The sequence below is a fragment of the Microcaecilia unicolor genome, chromosome 6, assembly GCF_901765095.1.
Source record: "Microcaecilia unicolor chromosome 6, aMicUni1.1, whole genome shotgun sequence".
Classification (NCBI taxonomy): domain Eukaryota; kingdom Metazoa; phylum Chordata; class Amphibia; order Gymnophiona; family Siphonopidae; genus Microcaecilia; species Microcaecilia unicolor.
This window is the reverse complement of record NC_044036.1, coordinates 121,620,533-121,646,532: the sequence shown is the minus strand read 5'-3', so window position 1 is coordinate 121,646,532 and position 26,000 is coordinate 121,620,533. Positions and strand designations below refer to the sequence as shown.

Here is a 26,000-nt window from a genome sequence, read left to right as displayed (position 1 = left end):
ACAAACATAACTTACACTGAGCAATTACATGAACACAAGTGTGTAACAACAGCACAGTTTAAGAGTCTGATACACACAAGGACTTTCTTGTGTATATTTTACTGAGACTATAACCTCTACTACCAGTATAACAAGAGACAGCACAAAATGAAATTTCACTACAAGTTCTCTGGATTTGGGGTTACTATGGACAATAAATTCACAAACTCGGTCATTCTCAGTTCTACTTCTGTAGAACTTAATGTTCCAAGCTTATGCACAGACATTAACATTTTGAGATAACCATTTATGTGTTAAGATACTGGTTACCATGTTGGGCCAAGAAAGCATATGAGGCTTCAGATAACTTTACTGAGCCAACCAGAAATGATTCTACATAGATAATTCTGCATTAACTCTCAGGGTTTCATAAGCCTTTGCTTCAGAGTCGCTGCAGAAGTTACAGATACAGCGACAAACCAAAAGTTATTTTGCTGATCCACATGATACATGCTCTGAATCACTATCCACTGTACTCTTTTCAAGGCAAAACTTTATCCTACATAAGGATTCATTTCTAGAAATGCTCTTTGATCCTCAATAATCAGAGTAGGATAAATCAGCTCCACATCTGTTAATGATGGCTCAGCAACTGCTAAATGCCATTCACAAAAAGCCCAACGAGAGCCATTATCTTACTTTTTGAAGTTGACTTCTTACACAGTAAATACAGATGTTTGGAAGAAGAGTCAGGAATTGCTACATCAGACTTTCCAAAGGACTCTTAAATTCCAGAAAGATCCAAAGTGAAATAAGTAATTGTTACAATCTCAAAAATCCCTTTCTTCCTATGTGAAACATTAAGCACCTCTACCTTCTGACACATCCCAGAAGAGTAGTTAATATCTCTAAAGATGGGAATGCAAGATCTTGTCCAAGGGAGCACTGTGAACTGGAGTCCACTCAGGCCTCTGTGGAGTGTGGAAGCAATTCAAAATGTATGCTTTCTTGACAGAAATTGCTTGCCCATGAAGGAATGCACTGGCTCTTTCTACACAGGCTGACTCCACTTGTAGCAGAAGTTCATACATTATATATATTCAGTTGAAACATCTACATTCACTGCTGCAGATCTAATATTTCATATTATGCCTGGGGTGGAAATTCTAAGTGAATGGAGCCCTTTGTCAAGAAAGTAGCTGTGAAGGATTGACAGCTAAGAACAGCCAGCTATGAATTTCCTGTCTCTCAGAGAGGATCTTGAGATGTTTTATTGAAGGGACAAAACGATTGAGACTCCCCTTTAATGAACTTAAAATGAGAAGGATTAGGAAACAAGGAACTAGATTGTTTTGGCCCTCTTCTCTCCTTCTTTCCCACCCTATACATATACTTCCCCCACCCCCAATTGCACTCAACAGATTCAGAATACAATAAGGATGCCAAAAACTCTAAACCACCCCCCTTCAAAAAAAAAATCACCAAAACAAAGGTATTTGTAATTCATTTGAGTGAATAGACAAGATGCCTGTTTACTGGCTAGTGACTGCAACTTCCAGTCAAAGGTTTTGTAGTCCTGCTCTGCTATTAACATATTAGTATGTGAAGAATAGAAGATTCAGTTTAATAGAAGATTCAATTTAACTATTAATTATTTGTACTGGGTATATGTTGGCTAAGAATTTTTTGAATTAATCCAATCTCTTTCAATTAAAGGAGGCTCAGATTAATTTGACTGAGATACAAGCCATATAACCACATAAATATTTGTGAACCATAAATCAGGATTAAAAAGAGGTTTGGACAAGGTCCTGAAGGAAAAGTCTATTAAAAAAATGATTAGTCAAGTAGAAATTGAAATGAAGTATGTGAATCATCTAATTTTTTGGATCTCTCGAGTACTTGTGTTGGAGACAGGATGCTGGGTTCAACTGATCTTGGTCTGACTCTGCATGGCTATTCTTATGTGCATTTCCTGTGCTCTAAGAAATCCCTTCTCCCTGTCCAGAGAGCATATACATTTGTGATAGATGGGATGTGGTATTTCCTTCCTTACCTGAACTCCCCCATCCCACCACACGGGCACATTCCTTTCTGTTTCAGTGACACTGACACATGAAGGTCGACTGTGCATTGGACATGTAGGTAGAAAAAGGGGTGTCCACGTTGAGATGTTTACGGTTAGCAAGGCATTTTACGAGAGGCTCATTGAATGTAGTGCCTTCTGTAAAATACTTATAAGGCTGTGGAGAATACACATGTATTTGGTGGAACCAATAGAGGGAGCAGCTAGTTTACAAACCAGCTTATAATTGAAAAAGAAAAACGCCTATATTGCGACCCAAATCGGGAGATAGACGTTTATCTCACAAAAACGAATAAAGCGGTATAATGGAAAGCCGAATTTGGACGTTTTCAACTGCACTCCGTCGCGGATGTGGACAAAGTTGATGGGGGCGTGGTGAAGGCGGAACTGGGGCGTGGTTATCGGCCGATCAGAGATGGGCGCCTTTCGCCGATAATGGAAGAAAAATATGCGTTTGTAGCTAGAGTTTAGGGCACTTTTCCTGGACCCTGTTTTTTCACGAATAAGGCCCCCAAAAGTGCCCTAAATGACCAGATTACCACCAGAGGGAATCGGGGATGACCTCCCCTGACTCCCCCAGTGGTCACAAACCCCCCTCCCACCACAAAATATGCCGTTTCACAACTTTTTATTTTCACCCTCAAATGTCATATCCACCTCCCTGGCAGCAGTATGCAGGTCACTGGAGCAGTTATTAGGGGGTGCAGTGGACTTCAGGCAGGTGGACCCAGGCCCATCCCCCCCCCTCCTGTTACACTTGTGCTGGTAAATGGGAGCCCTCCAAACCGCCCCCCAAACCCACTGTACCAACATGTAGGTGCCCCCTTCACCCCTTAGGGCTATAGTAATGGTGTAGACTTGTGGGCAGTGGGTTTTGAGGGGGATTTGGGGGGCTCAACACACAAGGGAAGGGTGCTATGCACCTGGGAGCTCTTTTACCTTTTTTTTTGTTTTTGTAAAAGTGCCCCCTAGGGTGCCCGGTTGGTGTCCTGGCATGTGAGGGGGACCAGTGCACTACGAATCCTGGCCCCTCCCATGAACAAATGCCTTGGATTTATTCGTTTTTGAGCTTGGCGCTTTCATTTTCCATTGTCACTGAAAAACAAAAACGCCCAGCTCACAAATTGTCGAATAAAACATGGACGTTTATTTTTTTCGAAAATACGGTTCGGTCCGCCCCTTCACGGACCCGTTCTCAGAGATAAACGCCCATGGAGATAGACGTTTTCGTTCAATTATGCCCCTCAAAGACACACATTCAGAAAGAGTAGCATCACTTGGCATTCCGCATGTTGAAACACCAGGACTTGCATCTATAGGTGCCGAATTTGCAACTTACATTTGTTAGTGGTAGATTTCAGAACACTGAACACAAAGGAAGAGCCAATTATTGAGATGAATGATAAAACTTTTTAATGAAATTTTGAGGTGGTCTTCCACATCAGAGAGATAAGCAGAGTTTCCCCCTCAATACCTGATTCAAATGAATTATTAGCTGACACTTATGTCCACCTTGGAGCAGGTGTAAATGCTGATGACATCCAGAATTTTTAATGGACATATATACTGCAAAGGTAAAATCAGAAATATTTTGCAGGCCTGCCCAAACCACACTGAAACTGTATGCACTACGGATTTAAAAGTGTAAATAGCAGCTTTCTAAAATCACTCAGGTCGATATTTGGCCCACAGCAGTAAGTGCTTTTTTAAATGTTGACTGTCATGGGCAGAATTAGGCCCAGATACTCAATGTCAGGCCATGTCCAGCCACCAACATTGAATATCCAGGCCTAATTCCTGAGATGCTAGCCGCTGGATCTTATGCGGATCCTGCTAGAGGTAGCAACGGCCATTTTAGGTGGTTGGCGCAACAGGCAGGAGCAAATGGGCATCGCTCCTGCCCATTTTCCCACTGGACCACAGGCAAGTAAGCCCCCAGCAATTGGGGGGGCTTGTTGTTACAGAGGGGTAAGGGAAGCGGCAGGGGGGATCTTGTCTTGGTATTGGGGTGTGGGAAGGGGAGTAGGCATCTGATGGGGGGTGCCAAGCTTTGGGTTGGAGGGAGGGAGGAGGATGTCAGCAACTAATGCCACGCCCCAAAAGTTAACCAGGCACCAGCCGATATTCAGACTGGTGTCTGGCTGACTTTGCTGCACAAAGTTTGTCTTTTTTCTTTCCTAACTTTATACGATTGCTCAGCCAGTTCGCAGACTGAAAATCTCTGCTAACCGGCTTAACTTCCTGAACCATCCTAACTCTACCCCCACACCACACACAACCTAGCCAGTTTCAACATGAATGGTTACAGGGGATTTTCAGTGGCACCGTCTGGTTAAGTACCACAGAATATCCTCGGTTAGCGCCAGACAAGCAATTTAAATGGCCTGGAGCCTTTCTTGGCCATTTAAATGGCTTTGAATATTGACCCCACTGTTTACATATACATGTAAATGTATATTTACACATACAGGGGTAGATTCAAGAAACAGCATTCCCTGATAGCAGTTTCAGGACCAAGCACACCCCCTGACTGCAGTTGCAGATATCCCACACTCCCCAACTGTAGTTCCATGTTTTTCAGCATTCCCTAATGTAGTTCCAGGTTTCCCCCCACAATAACCTGCCCCCTGACACACATATCCTACCCCCTCCTGTATAATCCCACCCCCTGTCTGCAAACCCGCACCCCATCCCATCCTGCCCGCCCTCTGAACGCCCCCCCCCCCTCCCAGGACTTACCTGAGGGTAAACATTGGTGTCACTAGGGTCCCGAGCATCAGTAATCCTCCTTTTCTGCTGCATGGGTCAATACTATCATCCCCAATGGTGCTGATGACCCCTAGCAGTAGTCTTGTGGCACTACTTCTAAGGATCATCCTTGTCTCCTTATATAGATGACCCCCTTGATACCTTGCCATTTACAGAAAAAAAGGGGTTGCATGGGACCTGCTATAATGAAAGCAAAGAAGGCTATGGAGCCAAACATGATACAGCCAAGGGTATTAAAGGAGCTAAGGACTGTCCCCTGGATTCTATATATGATGCCCAAGTTTGGGAGGATCAGCAAAATAATTTTTGGTTTGTCTCTGTATCTGTGATTTCTTCAACGACTCTGAAGGAAAGGCTTATGAAACCCTGAGTTAATACAAAATGCACGCGCAACTTAATTGATTAACAAGCCATCAACTATCAATAATTGGGTGCTAACAACCAATTATTGATGTTAATTGGCAACAATTAGGATTTGCGTGCGCAACTGGCTGTGCGCTATACTATAACGCTGGGTGTCTAAATCCCATAGGGCCCATTTTTGAGCGTGATTGATAGAAGTTCCCCCTGTCCCCCAGATTCTCTATATGGCGCCTGAAAATCCACACAGAAACCGAAGCATATTCAATAACAATGCGCATAACATAATCGGTTAACTAGACAATCAGCGCTGTTAATTGGATGTTAACAAGCAATTATCAGCACTAATTGACATTAATTGAGATTTACGCAAACAACGTGCTAAGTGTGTTCTATATTGTGATGTGCCTAAATTCTAAGATGCACAGTAGAAAAGGGGCATGGCAATGGGTGGGCATTTCTAAAATCTAAGTATGTTGTTACAGAATACACCTGATCTGCACCTAATTTAGGTGTCAGGATTTATACCAAGAAAGCACAAAGGCAGACGGTCTGCAAGCTCCAAGATGGAAAAAGTACAGAGCAGATCGTAAAGAACGTAATTTATTAAACAATTAAAAATATAATAAAAAATAATAATAATATAAATACATATGAAAAGTAAGCCCGACACAGGCCGTGTTTCGCCCAGCAAGGGCTGCTTCAGGGGCTACAAGAAATCATAACATAGATATAATTATTATAATTACTCTTCTAAAATCATAATACGGTCACATGTATATTAAAAAAATTAAATATATATATATTCCATAAATACACATGGAAAGAAACATATATCAAGATTCACTATAGATATGTATATGTCCATAACACCAAAACCCACAAACAAAACATCTAAATATATATGTGTATATAGTCAGACAAGTATAATAAAACTTAAATATACATGTATATACTAAAAAAATCATATTAAAAAATCATCATCACATCCATATGAACTACACATATATATATATATTTTATAAAAAACATATATAATAAAACAAACTACATATATATATATATATTTATTCTTAAAAAGTAGCATGAGAGACTTACAAGAAAATAACATGGAAGACTTATATAGTATACACCCACCTACACAAAAATCCTTTCAAGTTGGAAAAATAATAAGCAATTTGCAATAATGCACTGTAAAGAAAAAAAGGGGGAAAAAGAAAATTATTAAACAAAGAGTAAATCAAAAATCAAAAATCAGAAATACAAATAAACTGGTGAAGAGCATATCCTAAAACGGGAACTCACATATGCTAGCAATCCCAGTATGAAAAAACAGCTCTTCGAGAGGGCCAAATCAACATAACCTAAAAAAATAAAAAAATATATATATGATAATATAAATATTAATTCATATACAGATCAATAATATTATCAACATCATTCTTGTAAGGGGCTCAAATGTGATTTCAAAAGATGCTTACTGGCGCACGATTAAAAATCATATATCTAGTTGCAAAAAGAGTAAAGAGATCATCATTTTATACTGCACAACTCCGATATACGGGTATTACTGCTGCTAATAGTATCGCTAAACAATCGCCATCGGGAAAATTATATCAGCTAAACTTCTTTCATACCATCTATCTAGTTTCTCCGTCGGAAAAATATATATATATATATATAGATAGGCTAGGCTTCTATCGAGCGTCTCTGAGGAAGGTAAAAATACGCAAAACAATATATATATATATCTCTCAAACATCCGGGGTGAGTTACATATCTTATATCAATGGTGATGCAACAAACCGGCAAACGTCGAAAAAACTCTAATAAGAAATACTTACATCCAATCTATCTGGCGTCATAAGAATATATTAGATATATTTGACCTGATATAGATATGTTTAACATCCACCACACAGAAATTCTTTTATCATTATTTTTAAGTACTACTGAGATATCTTCTGACTTTTTATTTTTATTTTTATTTTTATTGTTGCATTATATGGTATTATCTTTTAACGTTTTGCGCTGTTATTTATACTTCAGTCTGTATATTTGGATGTCACGTAAGATATACGATATATTATTGTTCTTTTTAACTAAGTATCGCAGAGCATACTTTCTTTTTAACTAAGTATCGCTGTGCATACTTTTGTCCTCTGGACCCCCTCGGTTTAGTTATGACATTCCTTTTCACGTTGTTTCCCCCGTTGGTTGTGGTACCACACCATGAACTTTAACCCGGAGATCCTGTATTTAACTTCCTGTATTTTTTTCGCGCGTTTTTCGGCTTTCTTCAGAGGCAAGAGACGCCAGATAGATTGGATATAAGTATTTCTTATTAGAGTTTTTTCGACGTTTGCCGGTTTGTTGCATCACCATTGATATAAGATATGTAACTCACCCCGGATGTTTGAGAGATATATATATTGTTTTGCGTATTTTAACCTTCCTCAGAGACGCTCGATAGTATTTAACTTCCTGTAATTTGTTCGCGCGTGTTTCGGCTTTCTTCAGAGGCAAGAGACGCCAGATAGATTGGATGTAAGTATTTCTTATTAGAGTTTTTTCGACGTTTGCCGGTTTGTTGCATCACCATTGATATAAGATATGTAACTCACCCCGGATGTTTGAGAGATATATATATTGTTTTGCGTATTTTAACCTTCCTCAGAGACGCTCGATAGTATTTAACTTCCTGTATTTTGTTCGCGCGTGTTTCGGCTTTCTTCAGAGGCAAGAGACGCCAGATAGATTGGATGTAAGTATTTCTTATTAGAGTTTTTTCGACGTTTGCCGGTTTGTTGCATCACCATTGATATAAGATATGTAACTCACCCCGGATGTTTGAGAGATATATATATATATTGTTTTGCGTATTTTTACCTTCCTCAGAGACGCTCGATAGAAGCCTAGCCTATCTATATATATATATATTTTTTTTTCCGACGGAGAAACTAGATAGATGGTATGAAAGAAGTTTAGCTGATATAATTTTCCCGATGGCGATTGTTTAGCGATACTATTAGCAGCAGTAATACCCGTATATCGGAGTTGTGCAGTATAAAATGATGATCTCTTTACTCTTTTTGCAACTAGATATATGATTTTTAATCGTGCGCCAGTAAGCATCTTTTGAAATCACATTTGAGCCCCTTACAAGAATGATGTTGATAATATTATTGATCTGTATATGAATTAATATTTATATTATCATATATATATTTTTTTATTTTTTTAGGTTATGTTGATTTGGCCCTCTCGAAGAGCTGTTTTTTCATACTGGGATTGCTAGCATATGTGAGTTCCCGTTTTAGGATATGCTCTTCACCAGTTTATTTGTATTTCTGATTTTTGATTTTTGATTTTTGATTTACTCTTTGTTTAATAATTTTCTTTTTCCCCCTTTTTTTCTTTACAGTGCATTATTGCAAATTGCTTATTATTTTTCCAACTTGAAAGGATTTTTGTGTAGGTGGGTGTATACTATATAAGTCTTCCATGTTATTTTCTTGTAAGTCTCTCATGCTACTTTTTAAGAATAAATATATATATATATATGTAGTTTGTTTTATTATATATGTTTTTTATAAAATATATATATATATGTGTAGTTCATATGGATGTGATGATGATTTTTTAATATGATTTTTTTAGTATATACATGTATATTTAAGTTTTATTATACTTGTCTGACTATATACACATATATATTTAGATGTTTTGTTTGTGGGTTTTGGTGTTATGGACATATACATATCTATAGTGAATCTTGATATATGTTTCTTTCCATGTGTATTTATGGAATATATATATATTTAATTTTTTTAATATACATGTGACCGTATTATGATTTTAGAAGAGTAATTATAATAATTATATCTATGTTATGATTTCTTGTAGCCCCTGAAGCAGCCCTTGCTGGGCGAAACACGGCCTGTGTCGGGCTTACTTTTCATATGTATTTATATTATTATTATTTTTTATTATATTTTTAATTGTTTAATAAATTACGTTCTTTACGATCTGCTCTGTACTTTTTCCATCCAGGATTTATACCAAGTACAACGGGGCCTAAATGGACATGACCAAATTTAGTCTTGTGGTGAACCATTCAGCGTACTCTATATACCGCGTGGAAATTTAAGTCTATTCTATAAAATTTAAGCATACTTTAGAGAATATGCCTAGGCATAATTTTTTTACGTGCGGACGTTTCAGGTACCATATATTGAATCTAGCTCTGTCTGTCTATATATAAGCACCTAGAGGGCAACTAATTGGCACATATTCTATAAAAAAAAAAGAGTGGGCACCTACTTCCCTTTAGAGAATGCTAGCATAACCTGGTAGATACACACATATGTGTAGAACTGCTTTTATGAAATGCTTTTCCTACATTTAGGAACTATCTCATCCTTCATTACCCATAAGAATGTAAGATTAGCCAATTGGATCAGACCAATGGTCCATCTAGCCCAGTATCCTGCTTCCAACAGTGGCCAAGCCAGGTCACAAGTACCTGGCAAAAACTCAAATTGTGGCAACATTCCATGCTACAAATCCCAGGGCAAGCTGTATCTTCCCCTTATCCAACTCAGTAGCAGACAATGGACATTTCCTCCAGGAACTTGTCCAAACCTTTTTTAAACCCAGATACTCTAACCGCTGTTGCTACATCCTCCAGCAAAGAGTTGCAGAGCTTAACTATTCATTGAGTGAAAAAATATTTCCTCCTATTTGTTTTTAAAGTATTTCCATGTAACTTCCTTGAGTGTCCCCTAGTCTTTGTACTTTTGGAATGAGTAAAAAATTGATTTACTTTTCCTCGATCTACACCACTGAGGATTTTGTAAACCTCAATTATATCTCCCCTCAACCATTTCTTTTCCAAGCTGAAGAGCTCTAACCTCTTTAGCCTTTCCTCATACGAGAGGAGTTCCATCCTCTTTATCATTTTGGTCATTCTTCTTTGAACCTTTTCTAATTCCGCTATATCTTTATTGAGATACGGCGACCAGAACTGCAATACTCAAGGTGCAGTCGCAGCATGGAGCGATACAGAGGTATTATAGTATTTTTAGTCTTATTCATCCCTTTCGTAAAAATTGCTAGCATCCTGTTTGCTTTTTTGGCCGCCGCCGGACCCTGAGCAGAAGATTTCAGCATATTATCTACAACGACACCTAAATCTTTGAGTGCTGACCCCCAAGGTGGACCTTAGCATCAGGTTACTATGATTCGGATTATCCTTTCTAATGTGCATTACCTTGCCATTTGTCCACATTAAATTTCATCTGCCATTTGGATGCCCAGTCTTCCAATTTCCTAAGATCTTCCTGCAATATTTTAGAGTCCGCATGTGTTTTAACAACCTTGAATAGTTTTGTGTCATCTGCAAATTTTAATCACCTCACTCGTCATTCCAATTTCCATATCATTTATAAATATGTTAAATAGCACCAGTCCCAGTACAGATCTCTGCGGCACTCCACTGTTCATCCAAGTTGTAAGAAGCTTCATAATAAATCCATGCATAATGCAGGCTTTACCTATCAAGGTACGAAGATATGGAATTGTCTGCCTAATCCATTAAGATCTTTTTACTGATTACCTCTTATTTCATAAGCTGTTGAAAGCATTTTTATTTAATAAATCCTTTACTCAAAGTAGTAATTGTTTGCTCTCAGGATTGGTTGGAACCTTGCTCTTGTTATTCAATAGTAATGAAGTTTAAGAGCATAAGAACATAAGTGTTGCTATACTGAGACAGACTGAAGGACCATCAAGCCTAGTATTCCGTTTCCAAGTGCCTGGCAAGATCCCAAAACAGTACAATACAAAGGTTTTATAATCCTTTCAAGAAAGCCAGTTAATCGTTTAACTTATTAGTGATTCATAACCACAAAGACATGGTATGGTAATACTAGAGCCCAACTAAAGAACAGGTTATTTTGAGTTAGTCTTCACTGGACCAAATTTGCTTTCCTTGTGCCATCACCATCCAGCCGGATAGGCAGTGCCTTAAAAGGTGGAGGATAAAGGATTTTATTTTTTTCTATTCAGCAGCCTCAAGGAGCGGGAGCGAGGGGCCTATGCTCCTGCTCCCAATGACCACCACGGACCATCAGGGCTATAGGTAGACACGGGGGAGGGCCTATCTGGATGACTGGAGGGGCAAGGGTTCTTGCCGAGAGCTGGGGGAGGGGAAAGTAAAGAGGGTCATTGTTGGGGGGGGGGGGGCGGGATGGGGCTTGACTTTTGTTTTTTGTTTTTTTACAAAAGAAATCAAACGTTATGTGGGCCCCAGCCCAATATTCAACTGAGGCCGTATCCTATATAATAATTCTCACCTCCAACAGGATGTGCCTGGGACCGTGCCTGCCGGAAGTGGTCTGCTAGGCAGGCACGCACTGACGTCAGTGACAGACAATTTGGCAAAGCAAAACAATCTGAGGGCTGGCCATTAGGACATCCTATATAATAATTCTCACCTCCAACAGGATGTGCCTGGGACTGTGCCTGCCGGAAGTGGTCTGCTAGGCAGGCACGCACTGACGCCAGTGACAGACAATTTGGCAAAGCAAAACAATCTGAGTGCTGGCCATTAGGACACAGGGTTGATAGGAGAGTTTTAAAAGACTGAAGGAACCAAAAGTGTTAAATGGGGGGAGGGGGGAGTTCTGAAGGACTGAAAGACATGAACATTTGGGAAAGGAAAACAATCTGAATGCTGGCCATTAGGACACAGGGTAGATAGGAGAGTTTTAAAAGACTGAAGGAAACGAAAGTGTTAAACTGCAGAAGGGGGGGGGGGAGTTGTGAATGACTGAAAGACATGCAAATTTGGGACAGGAAAACAATCTCAATGCTGGCCATTAGCACACAGGGTACATAGGAGTGTTTTAAAAGACTGAAGGAACCGAAAGTGTTCGGGGGGGGGGGGGGGGGGGGGGCAAGTTCTGAATGAATGAAAGAAATAAAAATTTATGACAGGAACACAATCTGAATGCCGGGCATTTGGACACAGGGTAGATAGGACATTTTTTTAAAAAATGAAGGACGTGAAAGTGTTACATCTTGGGGGAGGGGTGAGGAGGAAAGCGGTGGGGTATCCGGATACTGGGCGTTAGGGCCACGGGGGTACATAGACTTTTGAAAGCCTTAAGGAACCCAAAGTGTGGGAAGGAGGAGGAAAAGGAGGGGAGGGAACGGGGTGAGGGGCATTAGGAACAGGGGAGGGGGCCCTGCCACACACTCTCATTCTCACACACACACTGTCACACAGACAGTCTCACTCTGTCACACACCCGCACATGCACTCTGGCTCTCTCTCTCTCAAACATACACACTCCCAGGAAAACCTTGCTAGCGCCCGTTTCATTCGTTCCAGAAACGGGCCTTTTTTTACTGGTAACTCTTATGTTATGTCACTAAAGCTAACTCGCAGGTCTACAATAGATAAAATAGAAAAGCGTTGAAAATAGTAAAGAACTACAATTTGGATAGGAAAGATAACACATCCTAGCAAAACATAGAATGGGAGGAAATAAAAGCAGACATATGAAAACAATGAAGAGCTAAAAGCTATAAAATACTACTACAGTGCCAAATTTTCAAAGAGGAATACATTTAGAAAGTTTCAAAGGCTTGTGCACAAAGCCAAGCTTTAGTGCAGGTTTAAATGCATTAAATGAAGTATCAGCACGGAGGGTGTATCAAAAAAGAAATCGCGACTTCTGGCCTCCGTATGAATGTTGAGTTTTAATGCATAAACCTCATACTATAGTTTGACATATAACACAAATTTCCTTCCAGGTGATATTCAGCAGGCAGTTTTAAAGCCACAGGCTGAATTAGACTTGGATATTCAACACTGGTTTATATCCAGGCATCAGCATTTAATAATTAGGTCACTGGCAGACCTGCACTCATACAAACCAAAACAAGCACTAAGATCAGAGACATCCCATCAACTCTGTTTACCCCACACAAAATCATACAATTACATAGAGACAAAACTGCGAGCCTTCTCCATTACTGCCTCATCCTTGTGGAATGCTCTACCCGGATACCTGAGATCATGTGAAGACATTTGTATCATAAATTCAAGTGGCTGTAAAAACACATGTTTGTCAAAGCCTTTTTGACTATTACAGGATTTCTGGGGGGTTTTCTCCCTATCCTTCAGCTTTGCAGTTTGTTTGTTTGCTGTATGCTAAGACCAGGTTAATGGTCTCACCTTAGCTAAATATACCTAGCGACTTTTATACGTGCAAGACTATGTACATGGAGGCTGCTAATATACTTGTCGATTGTTATGTGTTCAAGACTATATATGTGGATATTGTGACCCACCTTGGATAAAGGAGGGATATAAATGTAGTAAATAAATAAAACATGGGTGCCAGCCAATATTCAGTGTCAGCATCCACATACCTAACCGGGCAAGGACTGGACTGCTAATTATGTGATTCCATCTGTCTGGTTAGGTATGTGGGCTTCAGCACTGATTATCGCTGGTACCCACATATCTTCTGGGTCTACCTCGACTTCACCCCCGGATCACCCTGGCAATAACCAGACAATCCATGGCGGTCAGCCCGATATTCAGCAGAGCTGTCCAGTTAAGCGTTACTAAATATCATCTCTCAGCCTCCTCAGCTTGGTTCAAACGGGCAGGATTAAACAAATACAAATCAACTTATGCATCCAGCTTCTCCTACATAAGCACACAACTGTGGAACACACTACCAAAAGCCGTGAAAACAATGTACGACCACCTAAACATACGGAAATCACTAAAAACCAACCTGTTCAAAAAGACATACCCTACCGACCCAACTTAAGTGCCTAAACCCTGCAACACAACGAAACCAAAGCTTGTAATGGACACTGCATAACTCTTCCTCTCTACGATTCCCCAATGTGTCTATAACACATGAACCTATTCGATCACAACATCACATTGTATTTGTTCTCTACCGGAGATGGCGAACGCCTCTGCGGTACTATGTAAGCCACATTGAGCCTGCAAATAGGTGGGAAAATGTGGGATACAAATGTAAGAAATAAATAAATAGACCACATGGAATACTGACTCCCTTGTCCTTTGATGTTGTGGGCTCTCTCTCAATATTGCCATGGTTAAAGATAAATTTGACTGAGGGTTTTTCCCCCCCAAAACAGACATATTATTAGGAATCCTTAATTAGGAATATCAAAACAACATAAGTTTCTGTTGATCAGTTTTCTTCAATTATATTTGACATGCTTGAATTTCATATGTATACACCATGAATTATGTTCCTTTGGCGCCTATAAATATTTGAGTTTGAAAAAAGAAATCATTCCCAATCTAAAACCTCAATTACAAAACCCATAGAAAGGTAGAATTAGGGTTAGCTAAATGGCTCAGGTCATAACACTGTTTCAAAGGGGATCAGGGTTTCACAGTTTCTCATTGGGGTCCAGGGCCGCTGAGAGACAGAGCCAGACTCAGGGCAGGGACGCCACCTCCATAGCCGGTTAAGTGTGAATATTGACTTAGTTGGTTTAGTGCTGACCGTGGGAGTTAGCCAGGCTAACTCCAACGGTCTGAACATCAGCCCCTATATGTCCACAATTGTATGCATCGCTACTACTGAATACTTTTAAAAATAGCACTTAATTCACTGAGGGACCCTTTTACTAAGATGTTTTCTCTGACAGTTTTCTATTGAAAAAAAGTGTATTAAAATTCCGTTGTGAAATGCATCAGGGCCCTTTTTTCCGCAGCCAGCAAAAGCCCCTCCCCCCCAAAAAATGGTCATGTGGTGAGAGAACTCTTACTGTGTAGCCATATGGTGGGGAGCCCTTAGCAATAAGGGTTCCTGTGCTAACCCAGTAGTAACCGGGCAGCGTGTGGTAATGCCCGATTACTACCGGGTTATCACCATGCAAGCCATTCCCAGGGGGTTTCTTTTTCCCCTGGAAATGGCACGTGCTCGGGGTGGGACTACTGCCGGTGGTTGTGTTGGGCCAGCGGTAGTCCCGGAAGAGCATGCGATAAGCCCGTGTTGGGCTTACCGCCACTCTGTAAAAGGGCTCCTGTATTTGGCTGCTTGAATACATAGGAAGTGGTTTTAAATTTCTGGCATGACAGAAATGGCACACGCTTAAAGTGGAACTACCACCGGCGGCCATGTTGAGCCACCAGTAGTTCTGGGTTAGTATGCAGTAAGCCCGCATTGGGCTTACCAACACTTTGTAAAAAGGCACCTTAATAACACGTAAAATTATAAGAATATATGAAAAGCCAGGCGGAGCCAGGCCAAGTTTCATTGATCCCAACAACCTATCTCAGAAAGTGGCCAGTCCGAGTCACAAGTATCTGGCAGCTCCCAAAATGCAGATCTATTTCTTATTCATTTTATCTTAAATAAATGTGTTTTTTTAGAAATTCATGTGTATAAAGCAATCCATGCTGAGGTTTTATTTCCAAATCTAATATTTCATCTAGCAATATTTTTAATATGTTAGTTGATACTGTCCTAGGGATCTTTTAAGCAAGACTGCCAATAAAATTCCAATCTGGCACCATATACTAATATGGGAATTCGTATGTTAAACATGTACGTGAGGTTGAACACAGACTACTAATGATGATTTTTTGAAGAAATGGCATTTATTAAATGAAACTCTGGAATAAGATCAAGAAATAAGTTGATTATTACTTCTAGATAGGAATGAATATTATGATGGCAACTCTGTTCAGTCAGTGCCAGTTAAATGGCCATATATCCATGTTAACATCTGACTTAAAGAGTATAATGCATTAAAAAAAAAAAACATTTTTTTAAATTCTAAATCTTACCAATGGAATAGCAGGACATGATTACACTTTTATGTACTCTGCAGAGAATAATCTAAATGTGATAGCCAAAATATAAAGCCGAGAACTTGCATAAAATATTTCTTCCAGTGACATGCAGGCTTAAGCAACACTATGTTCTCAAACCTTCAAAATGTGCAGCTGCTCAGGAAAATTTTATTTCTTCCAGTACAGGAAGACCCTCAGTATCCAAAAGAAGCTTGTGACACTCCAAATGTACTGTATTAGCTCAATCTATATATATTATTAGGATTAGGATTTATTTATCGCCTTTTTGAAGGAATTCACTCAAGGCGGTAAGAATAGATCAAACATGAGCAATAGATAATTACAGCAGTAAAAAAAATATATATATATATACACATACAAACAACCAACCAACCCATAACAAGGTAACTCTTTCAACAAGAAATACAGCTTCATAGAAGACAAGTAACAATCAAAAATGAATGAAGAGAAAGGTAGAGAAATAATTAATTATCCAAGATGCCTACTTAGGGATCCTTTTACTAAAGCTTAGCTCGTGCTAACGGACATTAGTATGTGCTAAGTGCCACATGGCCCAGAGGTATAAAATAGGACACTTAGCATTTATAGCACACTAAGAGGGGCATAATGGAACAGAAACGCCTATCTCCATGGGCGTTTATCTCCGAGAACGGGTCCGTGAAGGGGCGGGGCGGATCGTATTTTTTAAAAGAAAAAGACGCCCATGTTTTATTCGTCAAGGTGTGAGCTGGGCGTTTTTGCTTTTCAGCGATAATGGAAAATGAAATCGCCCAGCTCAAAAACGAATAAATCCAAGGCATTTGTTCGTGGGAGGGGCCAGGATTCATAGTGCACTGGTCCCCCTCACATGGCAGGACACCAACCGGGCACCCTAGGGGGCACTTTTACAAAAACCAAATAAAAGGTAAAAGAGCTCCCAGGTGCATAGCACCCTTCCCTTGGGTGTTGAGCCCCCCAAATCCCCCTCAAAACCCACTGCCCACAAGTCTACATCATTACTATAGCCCTAAGAGGTGAAGGGGGGCACCTACATGTGGGTACAGTGGGTTTGGGGGGGTTGGACGACTAGTAGCATTAAGCAGCACAAGTGTAACAGGTAGGGGGGGGGATGGGCCTGGGTCCACCTGCCTGACGTCCACTGCACCCCCTAACAACTGCTCCAGGGACCTGCATACTGCTGCTTGGGAGGAGGGTGAAAGTAAAAAGTTGTGAAACATCATTTGTTGTGGTGGGAGGGGGTTAGTGACCACTGGGGGAGTCAGGGGAGGTCATCCCCGACTCCCTCTGGGGGTCATCTGGTCATTTAGGGCACTTTTGGGGGCCTTATTCGTCAAAAAACAGGGTCCAGGAAAAGTGTCCTAAATTCTAGCTCAAAACTGTTCCATTATCGGCGAAGGGCGCCCATCTCTGTTCGCCCGATAACCACGCCCCAGTTCCGCCTTCGACACGCCTTCGATACGCCCCCGTCAACTTTGTCCGCATCCGCGACGGAGTGCAGTTGAAAGCGTCCAACGTTCGGCTTTCGATTATACCGCTTTATTTGTTTTTGTGAGAAGAACGCCCATCTCCCGATTTAGGTCGGAACTTGGGCGTTATTCTCGTTCGATTATAAGCAGGTAAGAGGCCCTTTTACTAAAGGCCTTTTACTACCACCGGCCCAACGCGGGAGTGGAGCTGAGCAAGAGGTGTGTGTGAGCTGTCCAGGTGGGTTACACATAGATAATGCTAAGACCTTTATTTTAAATAGATAATAGAGATCAGAATTGAGGTGTTGATGTCAAAATGTGCTTAATTCCCGCTATGTTTTACAAAAGGTTATGTCAAAAGCAAAGCCTTTTGCAAAATAGGTACAAGGACATGCAGGAGTGCATATGACTTTGTCAGCAGATACAGCAGCAGCAGCCATTTCACAATTTTCACAAAATTCACAAAAAAAAATGGAATCAACTCGGCTTCCTCCATGTATAAGTGCCGGCACTAACATGTGAAAGCGTCGATTTTGTAACTTTCACCTGTAATTGGCCCATTTTACAAGCCTATACGTGTAAGTGCCACCAATTAATAGCGAAGCTGCAGGGTTTGGGTTTTTTTCAGAGACAGAAATAATAGGGGATTATGAGGAGTAGTTACTCCATCCCTCAGGTTAAGCCCTGGCCAGATTGAGCACTTTTTAAAAATATATGCAGGAGGTTCATCTGAATCATTATTAAAGATGATCTAATTTAAAGTTAGCCAGATGGGGGGTGGGTGGGAGGAAAATGTTAAATGTTTGATGATAAAGCTAATTGCCGGACATTCGTAACCTTGTTGTGAGATATCGATGGTTGTATTTGGAATCTTATGGTTATGTTTTGTAAGTGGAATCATCAATAAAAATTATTGAACATAAGAATATCTGGATGCATATAAGTTGGTGCAAATCCCGACAGGGAATTTTTTTTTTTACATAGACATATATTGCCTATGTAAGATACGGAATACAGGTGCAGATTTTTGGCCTGTCCAAGCCACACCTAACCTGTGCCACCTAGATATCTCTGCACTGTGTAACTCTCCCTGTGTAACAGCAGCTTTCTGAAATCACTACTAACACATTTATGCATTCTACATCTGTAAATCTTATCTACCCTATTCCATCCTAACATCTAATTGTATTTGTTCCCTACCAGACTTGGCGATTGCCTTTATGGTACTATGTAAGCCACATTGAGCCTACAAATAGGTGGGAAAATGTGGGATACAAATGTAACAAATAAATAAATAAATGCTGACACGTACATGTGGAGATGCTTTAAAAAACAAAAAAGGCCTAAGGGATCTTTTATTAATGACTTGGTGCATGTTATCTTCAGCAGGGTCCATAGGTATAACATGTCTGCGTGAGACACCTTGCCTCCTTTTTTCTTCCTATGGCAGATAACATGCTCTCATCTTTAGCGAAAGACCCCCTAAGTGTCAAACATTATAAACCAGTTAATGCTTATACTGAATACATATATCAAACAGTCCAACCACCTGCCCACTGTGTAGCTACAGTTCACCCCCCCACACACACACACAAAAAATGTAAAGGATATATCAGTCAATCCAGCGTTGCTTGGCTATACTGTAATTCTCATCACCACTGCTGATAAATGCTAAAGGGAAATGGGACTTGATATACTGACTTTCTGAGGCTTTTGCAACTACATTCAAGGCAGTTTACATATATTCAGGTACTTATTTTGTACCAGGGGCAATGGAGGGTTAGGTGACTTGCCCAGAGTCACATGGAGCTGCAGTGGGAATTGAACTCAGTTCCCCAGGATCAAAGTCCACTGCACTAACTACTAGGCTACAAGGGGGTCAATATTTAAAGTGATTTACCTTGCTTTACTTTTTTTTTTTTTTTTTTTTTTATTTTATTTGCTGCACTTGTATCCCACATTTTCCCACCTATTTGCAGGCTCAATGTGGCTCACAAAATGTTATAGCAACATGTACACATTATAGGATAAGAATTTGACACTTAAACCCCACCTATACCTCTAGAGTTCAATGCAGCTTACAAAGCTAGCCAGAAAACAAATTACAGCAATATAAAATACAAAAATCAAAATATAAACAACAGAATCAATGAATACAGAAAATTATTCACATTAATCTAAAACATTCTTGAATAAAAAAGATTTCAGCACTTTTCGTAAAGACAAGAAACGCCTTTAAGACCTAATTTCCAGTGGAAGAGAGTTCCACCATTTCGTGGATTGAGAAACCAGAAAAGTGTACAGATTGATACATCAGCTTTGAGCAAGATGGAAAGTGCAACTTCAAACAGTCCCTTGCTTCAAAAGAGACCTTATTGATGTACGAGCTGGTAGATCAAAAAGGTCCACCATATATTCCAGTGCAAGATCATACAGTATTCAATAAGTTAATACACATAACTTAAAAACAGAGCGAGCCTCCATTGGCAGTCGAAATTCTTTTTAAAAAGGGAGTAACATTTGGGGTAGATCAGTATTTAATAAGATTTTCTGGTTATATTATACTGGTGAAGTCATGGGCCAATCTAGGTGGGAATACTGTATTATTATAGTTTCATGCACTGGGGAGAGGGAGAGGGAAGATGGGGTGGGTAGGGTAGAAAATGTTAAAATACTGGATGCTGATCAGGATTATGCTGTTTATACACAGCATGTTTTGATACTGAAATTTGTAAGGTGGAATGTATTGAAAATGTTTAACATGTTGGATTATCAATAAAAATTGTTAAAACAAAACAAAAGGGAGTTACATGTTCATATTTAGAAGGCCTCCTGCCCTATTAAATCACTTGTGACTGCCTATCCATTGATAATCAGTGGCATTGATATCAGTACTAACCATCCCTGCACTGTCCAGTTACTGCAGGGGAAGTCCGTAGGTGGAATTTGGGCAGAGCCAGTACTTAACTGATTAGCGGCGATATTCAGTCCATTAACCAGTTAAGTAAGCAGATAAAATTAGGACAGCAAAAAAGGCTGTCCTAACTTTATCCAGGCAAATCACGCAGCAGTCTGTCATGGCCTGGAAGTGAATATCCACACTCAGTTTTGCCCGTGGCTGTCAACAGCTTACAAACTGCTGATCATTACGGGCTGAATATTACCCCCTAACATCGTGCTTTCAAATCTGATTCCGTATTTTTCACCAAATTGTGTTCCCGAAGAAATCAGAAGGAATTGCTAAAGGTTCCTGCAACAGCCAGTGTCCTATAATATATGACAGTTATGCTTTCCTAGCTACGCTAATGATTTACTAAAGCCCTTTATCAAGAGAAAGAAAGAGGAAAATCCTGGCACCCTCTCAACGAATCCTGTCAGACCCATCAGAAAGGGTTATCATATACATGTTTCAAAACTGTTAGCAGTACCATGAGCAGCCAGATCTCTGTTCCCAACCGTTTTATGTAATCAGGCTCAAAGGCACAACTGCAGTGATTTGAAATCCAGTCTTCTGCTGGTGCAACACCAAACGCTCCATGTCGTAATATGAAAACCTGCCAAGTACTAATTTACTCAGTACTTTAAATCTCCCAGCTGCTCCTTAGACACCAGGAAGACAACTGAAACCCCATGAAAATAATAAAAACACTAAAACTGTGTTTGCCTTTTCTCCTTCTGGCGGCCTTGAGTACAGCACAGTTGTTTTAATGACTACTGGAAATCCGCCATTAATCTCTCTCTTTGAGTTCTTAATGCATCATGACTAAGGAGATAACTTATTCAGATTTAGCTTCCCATGAGAAGCCGGTCCTCCTCTATCTTCTGCTAGATCCATTTCCCAAGGGTTTTTTTTAATCTGTGACAGGCCACTGTTAATTAGGATTTAGCAAAGGAAATCATCAGTCAGGTATGAACAAATATGAAGGAATAAAAACCAGATGTAAATAGTAGAGTTTGGGTCATGGCAGGACAAGAAGTTTAATCTAGTCTTCATCACTGTACAGAGCATGGAAGGAAGTCAGTGCCATTGTTCAGGCCTGATATATGGTGAGACTCCGAACTGGCACAAAGCTGCAGCACCAGTAAGACTTCTGCTAGTTACCACCTTTTGAGCCAAACCTCACAAGAGCATCGCTTCAACTACTGCACCTGACGATATACCTACGCAAAAGAGTCAACTGCAACCTATTTCCAGGAAGAAAAGGATGATCTTCTATTCAAGATTTGTTTTGTGCACATTATAAATTAACACTAGTGGATTCTCCACTGTAAATACAAGTTGAATAATTCTACCAAGTGCACTCTATGACATCCCATGCCCAGGACTATATGGACGTACTGATTATTGGTTCCTCTCTACTCCAACCAGTGGACCACTATTGCAGCTGTTCTACCTCATAGCACTAACGGAGAGCACTTATAGTATCAGAGAGCTGTTGACTTTCAACCCTGTTTGTTTCTCCAAAGAAATCCCTTTATTTCCTAAAGAATGCTATTCTCAATTCTCTTTCTTGTCAGATGCTTGATTCCTGGGACTTTTCAGAGCAGAGTAGGGTTACCATTTTTTGTCCTCATAAAAAGAGGACATATACCCCGCCCCTTTCATGCCCCTGCTCCGCCCCTTTCACGCCCCTGCCCCGCCCCTTTCACACACTCGCTCCGCCCCTGATGCATATTCCCCTCCCCCGGTAACCCCCTCCTCCCCCCATCACCTTCCCTCCCCCATCATCTCCACTCCCCCCCCCCCGTCACCTCCCCTCCCCTTACTCTACTATCCCTGGTGGTCTAGAGGTACCTCTTCGTCTTCGGGGCAGGAAAGAGCCCCCTCTTTCCTGCCCGGAGTGCTGCTGCTAGCTGCCCTGCATCCTGTGAGTCCGGCTCTTGGCGTTTCAAAATGGCCACCGAGAGTTGAAGCTGCCTTGCGAGACTTCAACTCTCGGCGGCTATTTTGAAACGCCAAGAGCCGGACTCACAGGATGCAGGGCAGCTGAGCTGGCAGCAGCGCTCTGGGCAGGAAAGAGGGGGCTGTTTCCTGCCCCAAAGAGGTACCTCTAGACCATCAGGGGCGGAGCGAGTGTGTGAAAGGGGCGGGGCAGGGGCGTGAAAGGGGCGGAGCAGGGGCATGAAAGGGGCGGGGTATATGTCCTCTTTTTATGAGGACAAAAAATGGTAACCCTACTCCTAGCCTCACCCCACCTCCCCACCTCTGTCCCTCCTCCTAGCCCTTCTCTACTAGTCTCTCTCTCCTCCAGTGCTTCTATACTTGTCTCTCCTTCTCTCTCTCTCCTGTTTTAGCCCCTTTCCACCATTCTCTCCATTCCTCATCTCCCCACCAGCCTCTCTTTTTCTCTTCCCTCCATCAGCCTTCCTCCATCCACCCCTAGTTTATCTCTAGTACTCTCTCACTTCCCTCCTCAGGCCTTCCTATCATTTTTTACCCATAGCCCATTTCTAACCTCTCTCCCTATTCCTCCCCTCCACCCCATCCCCACAACTCTCATTATCCCTACTTTCCTTCATCCCCTCTCCTGGGTCTTTGTTGCCCTGCTGAACTCTGAGATATGTGCAGCTGTTTCCTCACTGTCATCTGAGCCCTGAGATGCCATTCTCCTGCTGCTCTTCAGGATCTTTCCATCCTTGAGCTACTGCTGTCCCACTTATACAGTATATTGGCCTCCATGGGTCCACAGCTGCCCCACTGAACCCCAAGCCCTAGTTCAGCATTAGCCCATTGAATATGAGCCTGAGATATGAGTTGCTATTCCCTCACTGTCATCTGAGCCCTGAAATGCCATTCTCCTCCTGATCCTCTGATCTATTTGGCCTTGAGCTACTGATACTCCACTTATACAGTATCTTGGCCTCCATCTGTCCACAGCTACCCCACTGAACCCCAAGTCTCAGTTCACCCATTCACCCATTAACCCACTGATCTTCAGGCCATATAGGCTGCTGCTGCCCTACTAATCTCCCAGCCATAAGTTCAAATTCTGCAGGTACTTTTTCCCTTAGCAATAATGGGATAGATGTTCAGAGCAATTTAACTACGCAGGAAATCACTCTGCCTGTCCCGGTCACTGACATTCAGTGGCACATAACTGGAGAATGCCACTGACTATCGCTGATGCTATAGCACTCTCCAGTTAGTGCCGGAGTGGTCTGGGAGCAGAGTTGCCATAAGTCAGCAAGCTTCTGAGTTTTTACTACAAAGTGAAAGAAAGAGCCCCTTTTATTAAACCAAGCTAGCGATTCCTGGTGCGGCAAAGCAATGCAGCCCGTTCTTGGATTAAGCAAAGGAAATCCTCAGTCTGCTGAATTTGCACATGCAAGTTTATGAGATCAGAGTCAGGTCTAGCCTGGCAATGAATATCTGGGTTTAACTGAGTCCGTGACAGTCACATTTATAAAATGTTGACCACCATGGATTGAATATTACACCAATGAGCATAGATTTGAAAACATCCACTCTTTCTGGAATGCAGGTAAATTTATAAGCATTGGTCATTTTTATTTTTCAAAAATTTCTATTCTGCACAATCCTACAACTTTCAGCAGATGATGGCATAACATACATAATTTTAAAAGAAGACATACACACACATGCAATAAAAGAGCCTTAACTAAAACAATAAGGAGAAACACACTGAGCTATGTTTACTAAGCCACGCTGTTGGTGTGCTAACTTTTTAGCGCGTGCTAAAACTTAGCACACGGTAATGCTAGACACACTCTAGCAATAACACACACTAATTTTTAGTGCACGCTATAAAGTTAGCATGCCTACAGCGCGTGTAGTAAACAGGGCCCCCAGCTTTAAACCACCATAGAAGTTTAGCCAAAAAGGAAAGTCTTCAAATGTTTATGGAACTGGAGAAATAAAGACATACCTCTTAAATTAAAGGGCAACAAATTTGACTGCCTCGCACCCTCAATATAAAAAATAGTCAAATGGTACTCTGCCTAATATAATAAAAGGAAGGAATATCAAGCAAAAGTTTGTCTGAAGAACGCAATGCACGAGCAGACTGAAAGAATTTAAAGAGCTAGCCGCAGAAACTGGCACATCATTGCATAAAGCCTTAAAAATTAGCAACAAGATTTGCATTTGTATTCTGGTGGGCAATTTTCAAACAGCCCATTGAAACAGGCTGTTTTACCTGTGCAAACGGCTTTTGGAACAGCCCCTCCTAGATTTATAGGAACTGACATACCTTACTCCATTAAACACACAACCACTGTGCAAGTCATTGCTAACAGCTAATAACTATTTGGCCCTTCTACTGATTCTCAATTAACTTGGAAGTATTCAGTAGAGTCCATGCTATAATGTTGTCTATTATTCAAACACTACCTTTCTCCTATTATACAATAATTGAAATGCAGATATGATACAGTGAAATGCAGGTAATACAAGTGTACAAATAAATTAAGCAATGCACTTGATATGTATGCATATGTATGGGATGGACCAGAAAAATAAGCACATACTACAAAAAAATAAACTATGTTTTATATGGTACCTTGCACTGTGAGGAACACAGAAGAAATGGTGGTTCCACCTTCATTGGACGCGATACACTTGTATTCTCCATCATCTGTAAGCTTTACACTTTCAATTTGTAAAGACAGATCACTCATCATCTTTATGCGAGAGGGCTCCACGTATTTCTGGTCTATATTATTCCTCTTCCAGGTGAGATTATAGGGAACTGTGCTTGAGGTAAGACAGGTAAGCACAGCCCGTTCTCCTACAATCATGGTGATGTTGTTAGGAATCTGGATGACGGGTGGTGGTTCTGCAGGAGAAGAAAGAAGAAAGAAAACATTATTTCAAGGAAAGCTTAGAACAGATGTTCAAATGGCTTCTCCATTTTATCTCTGTCCCAGGCATAAGCCCTATTCTATAAACTGCACATAACTTTAGGTGCAATTTATAGAAACAGCATTTTATGGTGCCGATTTTTTCGGCACCGTACATAGACTTCACCTCATTAGGGTTTAATAGACTTTAGTATACGTGTCCCTTATTTTCACAGTTTATATCTATTGCTCCTGCCACCACTCTCAGTGCCACTTTTTATCTCCTTTGTGGTTGGCCTTTCACCTTATTCATGTGCTGCATTTACACAAAGGGGCCCTTGTGCTAAATGTAGAGGGATCTAACATTAGCACACTTCTTTTGGCATGCAAGCTAACAGCAGATGTGGAGCTTCATTTTACATAGAACGCAGAGATTGGAACTGAGACATTTGGGTCAGAAAGCACTCAATTCCGGAGCTAGTTTAGGCAAGGATCTGCTGATGCAGAACCTTTTCTAAAATGCCTGCAGGAGTGCAAGTGTTTGTGGCATTGGCAGCAGGAGCAAAAGCAAATAGCCAATAAAGCACAAGGAAACTTCAAGAGTAGGGGCGTCTCAAGTTTGCTTTATTAATCTGACCCCTTTGGATTCCCTCTT

At 40.8% G+C, this 26,000-nt stretch overlaps 1 protein-coding gene across 2 annotated transcripts in view; it reads right to left on the bottom strand.

Moving 5' to 3' along the window:
* Window positions 1-26,000, bottom strand: part of HMCN1 (hemicentin 1) — a 672,624-nt gene that overhangs the window by 436,581 nt on the left and 210,043 nt on the right. For both annotated transcript variants that reach the window (XM_030206904.1, XM_030206905.1), the window contains exon 11: window positions 25,066-25,341. In XM_030206904.1, the coding sequence (XP_030062764.1) occupies window positions 25,066-25,341 (276 nt within the window). The remainder of the gene's footprint in view (window positions 1-25,065; window positions 25,342-26,000) is intronic.